General features: G+C 38.7%; 1 protein-coding gene across 1 annotated transcript in view; it reads right to left on the reverse strand.

Annotated features, from left to right (window-relative positions):
• The window catches only part of sik2b (salt-inducible kinase 2b), a 42,756-nt gene that overhangs the window by 22,477 nt on the left and 5,898 nt on the right, over window positions 1-14,381 (reverse strand). Inside the window, exon 3 of the mRNA XM_044353762.1 lies at window positions 10,354-10,417. Within this exon, the coding sequence (XP_044209697.1) occupies window positions 10,354-10,417 (64 nt within the window). The remainder of the gene's footprint in view (window positions 1-10,353; window positions 10,418-14,381) is intronic.

Raw genomic sequence — 14,381 nt, forward strand, 5'->3', positions numbered from 1 at the left:
TGTTGGTGGATGTGTTGAAAGGATAATTTACTTCTGATGAGGTGCAGGCCTGGTGCCAACAGTAGTTTACAGCTGCTTTACATTACAGCATGCTTTGTAAAGTGACTCAGAGCATGATGTACAATGTAATTTTTCTTCTGAAACTCCTCTTATAACCCATAATGTGTGTGTGTGTGAGAGAAAGAGAGTGAGTAGGTAAGAGTTGACAGTGGAGAATGTACTGTGTTGTCATAGCCGGAGGAGGAAAGGGAAGGACTAGATTTCTGAGAATTGGCCCTCTGATGCATAACGTCCACATTAGTACAAGCTGGAACAGGGTGTGAGTTGGGGGGTTGGTGAGTTTGGGAGGGGGGCTGTAGAGTTATTAATAATGATGCAAAGTTTATCTGTGTATGACTGTAGAGTGTGTGTACAAACACAGACAATCAGTCAGACAAATTACAATACCAATGTAAATATATGAACCTACAGTCTTAACCAATGCGTAACAAAAACATCTGATTTATCTGTTTATCTACTGAGCACAGGCTGTGCACAGAACAGTAAGACAGAATGAGTTTGTGGTTGTTCAGAAAAACACATGAAACCAAAGTCTAAAGCTGACGCTGGCTCTGTGAGACCAAAGTCATAAATTTTACCGTCTTCTTCCTTCAAGCGTTCAGACCACTGACCTTTCTCTCATTGTCTCCTCTAACACCACCCTCATTGCTACTTTAAACTTTCCCATTCTGCGTTCATTAATTTCGACAAAGTCATCCTGATAAACTATTTTACAGGATACGTGATTTTTTGCAGCCCTGTGAACTTTGGAAAGTATGGTGTTTGTTGCTGTCGGCAGGGTTCCTCTTCACACCTCTCTGTCCAGATAGCTTGCTAACTCTTCAATTCACACTCTGTGGCAAACAAGATAGGACACTCTGTGTTGGCTTTCCTTCCAGCTGGCATGGATACAGACCACCGACCAAACCTGACAACAATGCACAAAAACCACAAAACACCCCGCCAACCAAACTTCATATATGAGTAAACAGAGTGTGAAAAATATAAGTAACGCAATTATCTGAGGACACAGTGCATCAATTTCATAAAAGAGCATTTTTTTGGCTTGCAGCTGAGTTCACTCGAGATATTAAAAACTACTTTCTGTCTGGACTTTGTACTTGTTAGAAATAGGCTTCTTTTTATGTTTTCTTTTTTTCTTTAACACATATGCAATATTGCTGTGATTTCCCCTGGTGTGCACATAAGGAACCAAACACTTGGTAGCGATAAGATCACTTTGACAGTATTTCGAAACTAGGCCTTTGTCATGATACACTGAGAAGTCACACTAAGCCAATTTCACAGTCAATTAAGATAAAAAAACATTTCACCATCAACTACACATGAGATATTTAAAGTAGAGCAACATATGTACTGAGGGCATTGACACGCAGCATGTTGTAAACACCTAACCTTAATAACTCTATATTGTCTTGACTCAGGGTTGACTTAAGGGTCAGATGAGTGTTGAGACAAAGACCGCACAATAAAAATGTCTAAAGGCCATAAGTTGCACTATAAAGCTTCAGGGAGATGACGCCGTACCATCATCAACTGCGTAGTTGATGAATAGTTAACATCTGGCAGAATGAGAAAACCTGATTAGATAGTGGCTGGTAAATTCCACCGAAGAGGCCGTTCAGTGACCAGGGCAGCTTTCATGCAACGCTGCTAATCAAAAAACACACCGGGGAGGGGAATGTGTCAAGGAGGTCCAAGTATGCACCTGTGAAGAGAACAGGACTCTAAAGTAATAACCATTCAGGGATAAAAACCTCTCCCTTTCGTGGTCTGCTTCCATCTCTTAAGGTGTCAGTATGTTTCAACTGACGTGCTTGGTGGACGGTCCAACTTTTGCCTTCATCCAATCACGTCTGAAGGCTAAAGTACCTACACTTAAAAGGTGGGGTTAAAAGCCTGCGGTCATAGAGATAACCATTTCAACATCGGAATAACGGTGCACACTATCAGACAATCTTCCCTTTATGGCATTTATGGTGCAACATTCATTCTTACACAAGCAGAGTGAGGGAAGGAGTTGTGAGAGGAATACAAATAGAGAGCTTAAGAGAGGAGTTCAAAGGCTGCTTACCTTCACACAATTAGCCAATCACTGTGTGATGTGGATGTGGTTGTTCAAATTGTCATTTTCGGAAAGTTACAAAAGTTGTCGGAAGCAGCCAACCTCAATTCTGATGTCAGAAAAGTGTGGTGAGAAAGGGTGTTGTATTTGCCACTTTTGTCACTATAAACTAAATATATTTTGATTTTGTTCATTGAACAAAACAAGACATTTGAAAATCACTTAAGTAGACTGTATCAGGCAAAGATTTTTTGACCACACACAACTGAGCCCTGATAATAAGAAATCTAGGGCAGCAACTGATAATAGTTTTTTATTATCAAATAATCTAACAGACATTTTCTCAAATAAGCGATTCATCATTTGGTCCACAAAATGTAAGAAAATAGTAAAAAATAGAAATATCGCCTTGCCATTGTATGTCTCTGCCAATCAGTCAAGTTGCAGTTTACATCCCGGTCTGTCTGACAAAGTTGTAGCCATGACAGCTGTGGATGTTGCTGCAAAGTAGCTACAAATTCTAAAACGTGGATGCTTCACACACACCTTCAACCCGACAGCGCAGAAGATCCACACAATCACCATAGTTTCAAGGTGGAGACCCAAGATTAGTGTCACCAATTCAGTACCAGACCAAATTTAAAATATAATACAAACTCCCCTTCTGTTCCTGAGTTATGACATTGAATAATGAACAGTAAAAGTGTTTTTGCAGAAGATTATGATGTGACAGTGAAGTTGACCTTTGACCTTTTGGATATAAAATGTCATCACTTCATAATTTTATCCTGTTAGACATTTGTGTGAAACTGTAATAATTAATGTATGAATTCTTGAGTTATGGCCAGAAATGTGTTTTGTGAGGTCACAGTGACCTTGACCTTTGACCACCAAACTCTAATCAGTTCATCCTTGAGTCCAAGTGGATGTTTGTGCCAAATTTGAAGAAACTCCCTCAAGGCATTCCTGAGACATTGTGTTCTGGGATGAACGGACAGACAACCCGAAAATATTTATTAGTGCCCAAGTTGACATTCATATTGCTACACACAGTCTAAAACCCATATTCTATGTACAAGGATATAAAAACAAATCTCAATTTTTAAGGTGATGGAGTCAGTGAATGTTTCACATTTTTCCTTGATAAATAATTATTTGATTATCAAAATTGTTAAATTTTCTGTTACTCGAGAAACCAAATGCTAAACACCACAACTAATCTTCATCCTGTAACAACAGCAGCACTGTGTTGGTACTGCTTGCTCTACGGTAGCACTTGAAAAACAAGCCATTACTGTTTGAGCAATCAACACTGCACAGCCACACACAAACACACACACTAATGCACGCACACACAATGCGGTATGTTGCCCCAGTGGAAGGATGAGTAATCCACTGATACAATGTTGGCGAGGGCAAGGACCACAGCACAGCGAGGCATGCAGAGCTGCATCCTGGGAAAGCGAACAGAACAAGTATGAATCATAAGGGTATTAGGGAACAGCTCAACAGCCACTGTGTTCCACTTCTGCTGAGAGCTGAGTGAGGAGTTTAGTCTCTTAACAGCTGCTCAGGTTTGGATGGGACAAACATCATGGGTACAAACTGGCTTGTTGGATAGACCTCTGGCTGGACTTCAGATAACATTGTGGGGCAGGCATGGGGGGAGTGTGTGTGTATGTGTGTGTGTGTGTGTAGACTACAAGGGGCAAACACACTCAAATAGCACACACTCTGTTTCCACATCAGTAATTGATACCCAAACCACTTAAATGCAGCACCCACATTAAAGTCACATCTATGAGCATGTTGATAGATGTTGGTGCTGATATTATATTGGTACCCTCAGGGGTTAAACTGGACTGGAGCCAGTATGAGCTGCCTTTTAGTCCGAGTTATACCCGCCAGAGATCAACAGCAGCTATTGGTTGAGATACTTCTCTTCCATGTGATACTTACAGTTAGTGCTGTAATGGAACGTAGTTGATCTGTGATCCCTACAGATCGCCCCCCACGGTTCAGCACGCATGTGAACCACAGATTAATTGCAAAATTTAATGTCTCATTGGAGACAAAGTAAACAAACCGCTGTAAGTACAAGTCATGGACGGACAACATGTCGCTAACAGGGATTTTGAAGAGCAACAACCAAACCAACATCTAACGGGTCTGAAGTGACATCTGCAGGTATGTTTATATGCCGTTTAATGTGCTGCATCTGAGCAGCTAATTAGCTACGTAGCTGCTAACTGATGTTAGTGGTGGACTTTTCCCCAGTGAATGTTTGTTTGGTGGCTCGTTCAACAAGCTAAGCTGCAGGACAAGATGTGTTCATTTTTGTAAGTTATCATCAAGTTTTGATGATGTGGACACAGGCTGTTGTTTCATTCACTACCATGTTTAAAGGAAGAAAGTATCATGCCTCATATTGCAATTTAATTAAACAATTGAGTATTGAATATTTTATATATTTTAAGATTTTATTTAAACATTGGACATCTTGAATGTTGTTTTCATTTAAGACCATTGGCAAAAGTGTTTTACAGAATGAATGGAGGGTAAAATTATGTTTGTCTCTCCCCCCCTTTTTTTTTTAACTGATCCAAAAAATGATCCAATCCGTGACTCAAAACCGTGATACGATTGGAACTGTGAGTTTTGTGATCCGTTGCACCCCTACTTACAGTACTCATACAGAAAGCATCCAAATGAAAACTATTCCAGCTTGATTTACATAAAAAGCAAAGCTCTTAACTTAGTACTTTCCCAAGTTGGATCCACTTAGAATACCTTCATCATTAAAACTCATGGGTTATTTTGCCCAGCTTCTATCCAGGGCAGGGTTGAGTAGAGTTGAGCATATCATATTTTTCCCATCACCCACCATCATCCATTCAACCTGTGATTCTCTTTGTATTTGTTAATTTCCACAACATAATTCTAATCTCCTAAAAAAGGAAAAAAAAACTTTATAATGCATGTGTTTCTTTAGTTTGTGATCAGGCCTGTTTAATTGGATGAACAACCAGAAAGTCAAACCACTTTCAGACTCAAAAACAGGTGGTTTGACATGGCACAAGACTGCCAGTGTGTGACTGACAGTTGAAAACAGCGAGTGTGACAGTGGGAATGACGCATGACAAGCTAACTTTCAGTGCACTTAAGGCTTTCAGTACTTCTTTAGCCTACTGAGAATAATTGTGCATTTAGGGGTTAATAATTTGCATTTTGTCTGATGTCTTCAATGGGCAACTTGAGAAGGAAGACTTTTAAATAACCCATGGATGATTATTTAATCATCCTGCAATTTTCATGGAATGATACTGAAATTTCATAGGGGATGTCTCATGGAACAGGACAAGCTGTTATCAAAAATAATTTTATAGGACCACCGTCTGATTCTATACATGTGTGAACATATTTTACTTTATGAAAAATATGGCTTTATTAACTTGCCTCATCATGTCTATTTTTGGTGTGATGGTACAACCCTTGATCCCAAGTAGTATTAGTTTTATATTAAAGATAAACCTCTTAATAAGAACTTAATAAACACACTTAATAAAAGTCTGACATTTAAAGATGTTTGACATGAAAGATCACAAAGATGACGGCATATTTGTTAGCTTTCCAATGGCGGATGATCTATGCCAACACCACTGGCTATTTTTCTTTGGTCTTGTTCTTCTTACAATAAATTATAGTAAACGTCAGAGAGGTGGTTAAGAAATGTGAATAAAAGATTACATATATTAAAGACTAAACAACCTAAATTTGACAATTTGATGATGATATATTTAAATATATTATGGATACAAGATATAGACATTTCACTGATCACAATAATGGTCATTTATGTCAATACCAATAACAATCTATGCAGTTTAGTTTATTACTTATACAATAAGACTAACATCTAAAAAAAACACTTATTTATAAATATCCTGATTTTTTCTTTTCTTACTGTTTCCAGGTGTTTGCAAAGCAAAGAAGACAAGCACAAATTACCTCAGCTCAAGTGCAGCAAAACATGTCACATTTACTCTAGCATAAAACTTGCAAACATCCTTTTTTTTCTGCAGGTGAATCTGTGAAAGCTGCCATGTAAGACGCTGGCTGTCACTCAACTGAAAACATGTTTTTGTAGATATCAAAAAGGGAGGAAATCTGCTCTCTTCAAGCATCACTAAAGCTCGGCACAGAAAGGCAGATATTAACTTAATTTACTGTAAATCAGTTAAAAGTTGTCACATTTATACAGAACTAGAATGCTGCGGCTAAAATTAATTCAGAGTGCACCTGCAATTAACAAATGTAGCATTAAAATTTGAAATTAGTAAAGCATATCTGGCATGATCCCAATACTGATGACTGATATATTGTCAACCATGTCAGATATACAGTGTATAATAGACTGATAGATTGTGTGTACATATGTGTTTAGATCATGCTGGTGTTGGTCACGTCTGCAAACCACATAGTCTTATTCAACATTCGTCATGTAGGATCACAAAGAACAGAAGGTCCAGTCCTATATAGTCTGTAGACTTTTCTCCCTCAAATCTATTTTGCACATCGTGTGGAAGGGGAACGTTAGTTGCGGAAATCATGTAATTACATCAGTACTGAGACAACCTCAAAAATGCCGTGTTTTTTGTAGGTCAAACATAACTTTTGCTGATGCAGATGGACACAACATTTGGAAACATCCAGATTTCAGGTTGAATATCATATGTAAATTAAGATCTACAAACCTTGGAAGTACTGATATATTTTAGCTTTTTAAGAGTAATTTTGGGGCGCTACCTGTGAAATCAGTATTGTAGCATATACAGTTTTGGGTCACTAGATAAATTATTTTTTTGGTAAAATTAACAATCAAAATCGAAATACGGAAACTTATAACACATTAAAGACTAGCAAATTATTTGGTGCCAAACAACTGGTCCTACTTTCTGTAGCTATTCCTCTCTTCATTCATGTTTTTCAAGCTGCCACACCCTGGTGTCTGACAGATCTGCAGAAAACTGACCCAGAAATATGAGGGATGGATTGTGGTGAAATTTAAATTGACAGTCTAAGTAAATAAGAATGTGTGCCAAAAAATAGCCAGAGCATTTCTTTGAAGTCAACAGTCTCCCTGTCTCATTCCCTTTCCATCAGTCAGACAAGAGATCTGCACAAGTGATTCTACTCTCTGCCAGCTATTATACTCCCCTCTCTCCAGCAGTGCTTTCTTAAATATGCATGCCCTACATTTCCCCACTACCTTCCAAATTCAAATGGATGTCCCCTGCTCACGCCTCTATTCTCTTCTGCCTCCTCTTCCCTCCTGCCTCTCCTCTCTGCAACTCTGCTTTATTTGTGGTTGACCCAATTTCCAGGTTTGATCCATCCTGCGGTGTTGAGACAGACTGTTGGAGTGGCAGGCTGACTGACAGACAGACACAAAGGCACATCAACGAACTGGCATGGATGCCTCTGCTGTGCCCATAATGTGCCCACCCACCCCTTTGCGAGAATGAACCCATCACTCTCCGCCTCCTTGTACCAAACCCCGCTCCACTTCTTTGTCTTCATAGCTCCAGACGCACGCACACACATATATGCACTACCCCTCCTGCTCATCCACAACATTTACTGTTTGGTCTGAAGCGAAAATCAGAGGCTCATCCATCGTCTCACTGATTCACTGTAACAGGGTGGGTTGCTAAGCATCCATAACTCCACATCTTCCGCTCTTTGTAACCTATGGCCAGGAGCAGACCTGAGAAATTCATCATGTCAGGGAAGCGGAGGCAACTCTCTGGAGGGCAATAGTGGAGGAACAGGCTAGAGATCTGGCTTAGCAGCCTATCCATTTGTCTGAGTGCATCATGACTGAATGACTTGATCCATCTCCAGAAAGCGCATTTGGAAATAAAAAATGATTGTTCAATCTCGTGAAATTGAATAGTGTAATATTGTTGCCTTCCTGAGCAGGGTGTAGTGCTGCAGCTACCAGTCCTGGCTGAGTCAAAGCTGCTATTGCTGCAGCTGATGATGACATATCAATTTCTTACATAACTATATTACATTGTGCAATCAGGGCAGAGGGGTCTGAGGAATCAGGACACAATGGTTTTATAATACCCTAAGATGATCCATGAGGAAATCTATGGATTCTCCAAAATGAGGTTAAACAATCGCGATTGGTTATTTAAGAGTTGCAGTGAGGGGATTGTAATATTCATGTGGATACGTAGCCTGACGAGGTTAATGGGGACTGAGCTGCAGCAGTTGTAACATGTGTGCTGATACTGGGTCTCTCGGTTTTATCTCTGTGCACTTCTGTACTTCCTTCACATTTTTACCACGCTCTATTCTCATTCAGTTTTCCTACTGTTTGCTTCCCAGCTCTCTCTAGGTCACAGGAGCAGGAGTTGCAGTTGCTGAGTCAACATCACAAGTGGAACACTGGCCTCAAAATTACAAAGACACACACACACACACACACACTCACACACACACGACTATTAAGTTTACCGTAGACTATTGCTGGAGTAATCCTCTCAGCTGCTGTGTCTGGAAGTATGCTGTGCACACATTCTCAGACTGCCTAATAGGTGAGGCCAATAATCTATGTGGATCACGATCCACTTACAGGTTGTCCACATCAGACAGGTCTCCGCTTGTGTCATAAGTTCTTGAAATATTTGATTGAATGATTTAGTCTGCATGTTCAGAACTGGAATGCTTCCAGGAAGTTTTTGCATTTGAAAAATGTAGTCCTGCAATATTTGATCCAAACATTTATAATCCTGCAATAAATGCAAAAAAAGTGCAATAAATGTGTTCCGTCTTTGCGCCAACGTGAAGTCCAGTGTGCTAGATTTGAGATCTCAGTGCGTACACATTGTACAAATCGAGTGTGTGTGTGTGGCAGCGATAGAGCGCATGTGCAGCTATGGCAGGCGAAGATAATTTCTTATCTTCATGGACTATTCTTGCTATGTTCTGACTTGTTTGTCCCCTTCCAACATGAGTGTCTTTATTTATGCTTTACACCAAAACAGTGTGTCAAACACTTGAAGAGACTGACTGTGAAAACTCAGTATTGTACACTGTATGTTTAGACTGTTCACTCGGAAACTTGGATTTTGTTTATATGACAACTTTGAGCATACTTCCTTATTGGACGCTTTAGTCTCTCAAAAAAAATGTCTGAGTGGGACAGTGAAGAAAAAAAAAAAAGATTTCTTGGGTGACAGACAATTTCCAAAAAGGTCCAAAATGATTAAGGTAAGATGTGTTCAAATTTTGAAAAGAAATTGTTGTTACATTTAATTTGCGGTGTTTACTTTGTATTACTTTAACACTGATTATCTATTTTTTTCCTTTCTTTTTCCTTTTCTTTATATATGATTATTGTCAGTTGATTGGTGCTGAATTGCTCTTTGTGTGACTTTTTTTTTATTTTGCCAGTTCATGTTTTTTCCACATTAGCTTTTTAAATTATTTGCCTCTCTTGTCACTTTTCACTTCTGTTATCCGTTATAATGCTGTTTGTCTAGCGCAAATAAAACTAATACTGTAGCTCTACCTGTCCAAGTAAATCATGAATGTGTTGCTGAATAGGTGGTCTTTTTTAATTGCTACTTTTGCAGATCCAACACTTGCATGTTTAAGTGCAGGACAAAAGTTTAAAAGCCAATATTCACAATTTAATTCCCATGTGACAGTCAGTAAAAATGGAGGAATGACACTGGTGTTCGCAAGCATGTAGAAAGTCATCTTGATATCTTACATAATCTCAACATGATAAGCAGTAAACCAGACAGCGGCAAGTGATTCTTCAACACATATAGCAATAAATGGTTCTTCTTCTCTTTGATGATGCTCCTTTATGGCCTCCACTGACCCTAAGGGATGTCATTTTATATGACAATGAAAGGCTGTCAGCATATTTAGCACAGCAATTACGAGCAGCACATGACAAGGGCTACATCAGGACATTGTTCTCAGATTTCCATCAATCATGTGACCTTTGAGATTGCGGGCGGGTATAACTTTAGAAGCAATGCAAACTCAACAAGACTTTGATACTTCCTTGTTTGTCAAAAACATTACTGATGCAACAGTGCAGATTTTTTGTGCAACTGATATGGGGAGGGCCTGAGAGAACAGGGTGGGACAGTGTTTTAAGATACTGAGGTCAGACTGATCTTGTACTTGAAAAGATCACTCACCGAAGATCTCCCCATTCTTGGCATACTCCGTGACTAAGTAAAGCATGTTCTTCGTCTCCATCACCTGAGAGAGGGAGAGGACGAAGGAACAGGGGGCCAAGGGAGGAGGGGAAAAAAAGAGTGGGAGAGTAAACGTGAATAAACACAAAAGACCACTTTTCAATACCAATATCATCAGATAATCTTAATAAACAGACTCCTGAAAAAGTAGAGAATTAGAAGAAGTAAAAAAGAAAACTATTGTGACAGACACAAATAGCTAAAATATTACACAACTGACCACACTGCACTCTTTGAGGTTAAACCGCAGTGTCTGGCACCCACAAAGTCATGAGCAAAACAAAAATACATGAATGGCACAGGATCTAAATATGGCATCCATGTAAGAGAATGGAGGTGGACGGTTGGTGTTGCCGAGTATATTTGAATGGTACTTAAAACCTTTCGGTCCTCACACGGTGCTGTGTTGTGTAGGAGGAGGAGAACCGATTTAGAAGCAGAAACACTCAGGAGATGAATAGAATTAAATGCGGAGGGGAGAATCAGATGGAGAGGAGAGGATGAATCAGACACACTGAGCCAGACATTCACACTAGAAATCCCACGCTCATTGTTTATGATCAATTTTCCATCTGTTACACTGACCAATTCATGGATTTAGGAAATGAAAGCCAGTTGTTTTGTTTTTTTTTAGGGTTCACCATGTTTGTGTAACAAACATATTTTGTCCTCACTTCTATCCAACTTTCCTCTCTGTATTATGAAGCTGGAATATAACTGATTGATGAATTAAGCCTAAGCGTAGGTACTCAAAACACTTGGCAGTGTGAGCCAATAGAGCATCTAATCTGGGAAATAAATCCTTCTCACAGCAGACATTTTGACTTATCACAGCAGGAAAAGCACAGGTGTAGCTAATAACATTAACGATGGCTCCATTTCATTTAGGTGTGCCAGTAAACCAGCATGCACAATAGCAGGGCCCTGGCACTAGCACACTTGAGTGGAATGTAGCCATTATTAACTTTATTAGTTACACCTGTGTTTGATCAAGTTAAAATATCCACCATGAGAACAGTCTGTGTTGTTTCTGCAAATCAACATGTTCAATAACATGTTGATTTGCTTCATATGCTGTTTGTCGTGAATGTATTAGCCGTCTTAAGCTGTTCGTTCACCCATTTTATATACCTTTCTGGGTCAAAGGGGAGGCACATGTTTAAGACAGCATTTTCAACTTAAACTATAGTCTTGCGAGCAGTGCTGGGTATTGTTTGACATTTTTATAATAACATCAACACAATACCCAAGTTTCTTTACTTTGCTTTCACTTTATCTATTTATTTATCTATCTAGGACAATATACATTCATTAACATTAATAAGATGTCAATGTTCCAGATTTAGCCAAAAGGCTAATTTACATCTTCAGTCCCTGGACAGGCTGATATTATACAAAAATATATTTTCCTTGTTTTGAGAAATTTCCTACAAAAAACTTTTTTGTCAGAAGCCAGTTCTCAAATGTTAAATAATGTCTAAACAAAAGCAGCTGCACTAGAACTAAAATAGACAAAAGCTGGAAAAATTATAATTTTAATACAATTTTCAGACTAAAAATTATACAAATTTTTTTTTGCACAATTAAAGCCAGCTTTGTATACATGATAGTTTTCAACTCTGTGTAACGGACTCATTTTGTTTGTTTGGTCCCAAAAACAGTGCTTAGGTTGATATCCAGCCCTACTTGCAAAGCCAGATGTCAAGCCAATACGATGCTTCATCTGAAATGAGTGAAGTTCAACAGGGTCTTAATACTTACGTAACATATCCTGATACAGTGGGCCTTGTGGCTAAACTATAACACTTCCAACACTTGATTACATGGCTACGGCTGCATAACAGTAAAAGCATTCCTGCACTGCCAATGATTATTGATGCAACTTTAATACAGTGGAGATAATACATTAAGTATACTGTTTACTGTATTATAAGTTCACAGTATTTCTGGCTCCAGACAAAACAAACTCCTTGTTGTGAAGTCAAATCTCTGTCATATCATAATTTACAGCATAAGTGAAGAATTGTCAGTACAAGTGCGAATTCCAGATAACATGAATGGCAAGCAGCACTTTGTGTTTCGAGCTTCATGGGGTCTGGCACTGCCCTTTGGGCACTTGCCCAAAGTTGATCTATGAACATTATTCACTACAGTGTTATGCCAAACATAATCAGTAGATATATAAAACATCTAAACATGCATCTTAGTACTTTCAGGGTATGAGGAAGTACAGTTCTAGTCCCAGAATTGCATGCTGTACACAGACTAGACTTATGTTTTAATACTTGTACTAATACTTTAAATGAATAACTGAATAAGATTGTAATGTTTTTTTCAACTTGGGAATTAATAGTAGTGTAAAAGATATTGTTGTGGGGTTATGACCCATCCTATATCCTTAATATATTCAAGCATTTCCTATAACATGGTTGATAAAATGAAATATTCATCTGGTATTGCATCAGCACAAAAGTATGAGACAGTTTTGTAATTTTAAAAACAATATCAATTGCTAATTTTAACTTTTAAAAATTTTCTACCTATAGAAAGCCTCTCAGCAGTCTAGAATAAGACTGGGGTCAAGAGAGAAGAGACTGCACAACACATGACAATCTAGTGTGGGGTCCACAGTTGGGTTTTCTGTGTGTCTCTGTGTGTCTTCATTAGCTCGGGCTTCCCACTGGGCCACAGGGCCAACCCCAGTTTATGAGACTGGAACGGAAATCACTAATTGACCTGAGCTGATTGGATGGATGGGCTGTTGGAAATAATGATACACACCAAAATATCACAGCTGAAAGCTGGAATGGCGCCACATGGTTGTGTAATGACAATGAACACTCATTTACTTTCCCTAAACAAAGTAACAGGACCCACAGGGTTACGTAATACAACTCAATCACTAAAACTGTTGAGTTTTTGGCGGTTAGGCTATTTTTTTGTGAGACAGCCGACATCACGGTAACTAGGTGAAATTACTTTCCTGTGCTGCCTTGCTAATGTATCAACAAAGTGCAACAGCAGAAAACTTTGAGTGTCATAAAAATTACATGAACTCACCTTGCACACCTGGACATGCATATAACTAGTAAGGCGCCACAGTGAGATGAGAGAAAGACATTTATGGGATTCATGGCTATAAAAATGCTTTTAGCACTTGGCATAACTACTGATTGTGACATTGGGCTTAATTTTTAAGCAACAATTTCAAAGACTGCCAAACAGCAAAATCATTTGTTTCTTCACCTTATAAATTAAAGCAAGTTTCTGCTGCATATCACAAACAAAAATGGATTCTAAGAATTAAATGTGAGTTGCACCTTTGCAGTTTACAGTTTGGAAAGAAAGCTATGATGTATTTTAGATGGGAGAAAGAGACGAAGATGATTGAAATTACACATTTTTCAAATCCGACATTTTGACTTGTCATAGTAGGAAAAGCACAGATGTTACTGTTAACATAAGTGATTGGCTCCGTTCTTTTCAAGTGTACCAGGCAGCGTGGGAAATTAGCACCAGCCACCAGCCAAATGCTGGTAAAATATGGAAGTGGCTGGTAGATTTCAGACAGAAAATAATGATTTACTATTGAGTGGCTGGATAATTTCAACATTTATCTGTAAGTGGCTGGTAGATGTTCACATTTTAAAAAGTTAATTTCCCAGCCTGGTACCAGGTAAATTTTTTTCACATCTATAAAATGTGGTGCACTGCATTGTGAGATTGTAAGCAGAAAGTAATGTACATACCATGGACATTACTTTTTTTGTTCCATTTTGGGAATTTTTGAGGGAACTATATACAGGTACAGGACCAGAGTTCACTATTACTTGTCCGTTTATGAACTCTGAACTCTGAACTGTGTGTGTATATTGTCTTACATAAACTAGGAAACTACTGAGTTACAAACCAGCGGCTTGATGTGCGCAGAGGCAACTGAGTTTTATAAATAAGTTTATGAATAAGTT

The sequence above is a fragment of the Thunnus albacares genome, chromosome 6 (assembly GCF_914725855.1).
Source record: "Thunnus albacares chromosome 6, fThuAlb1.1, whole genome shotgun sequence".
NCBI classification, from domain to species: Eukaryota; Metazoa; Chordata; class Actinopteri; order Scombriformes; family Scombridae; genus Thunnus; species Thunnus albacares.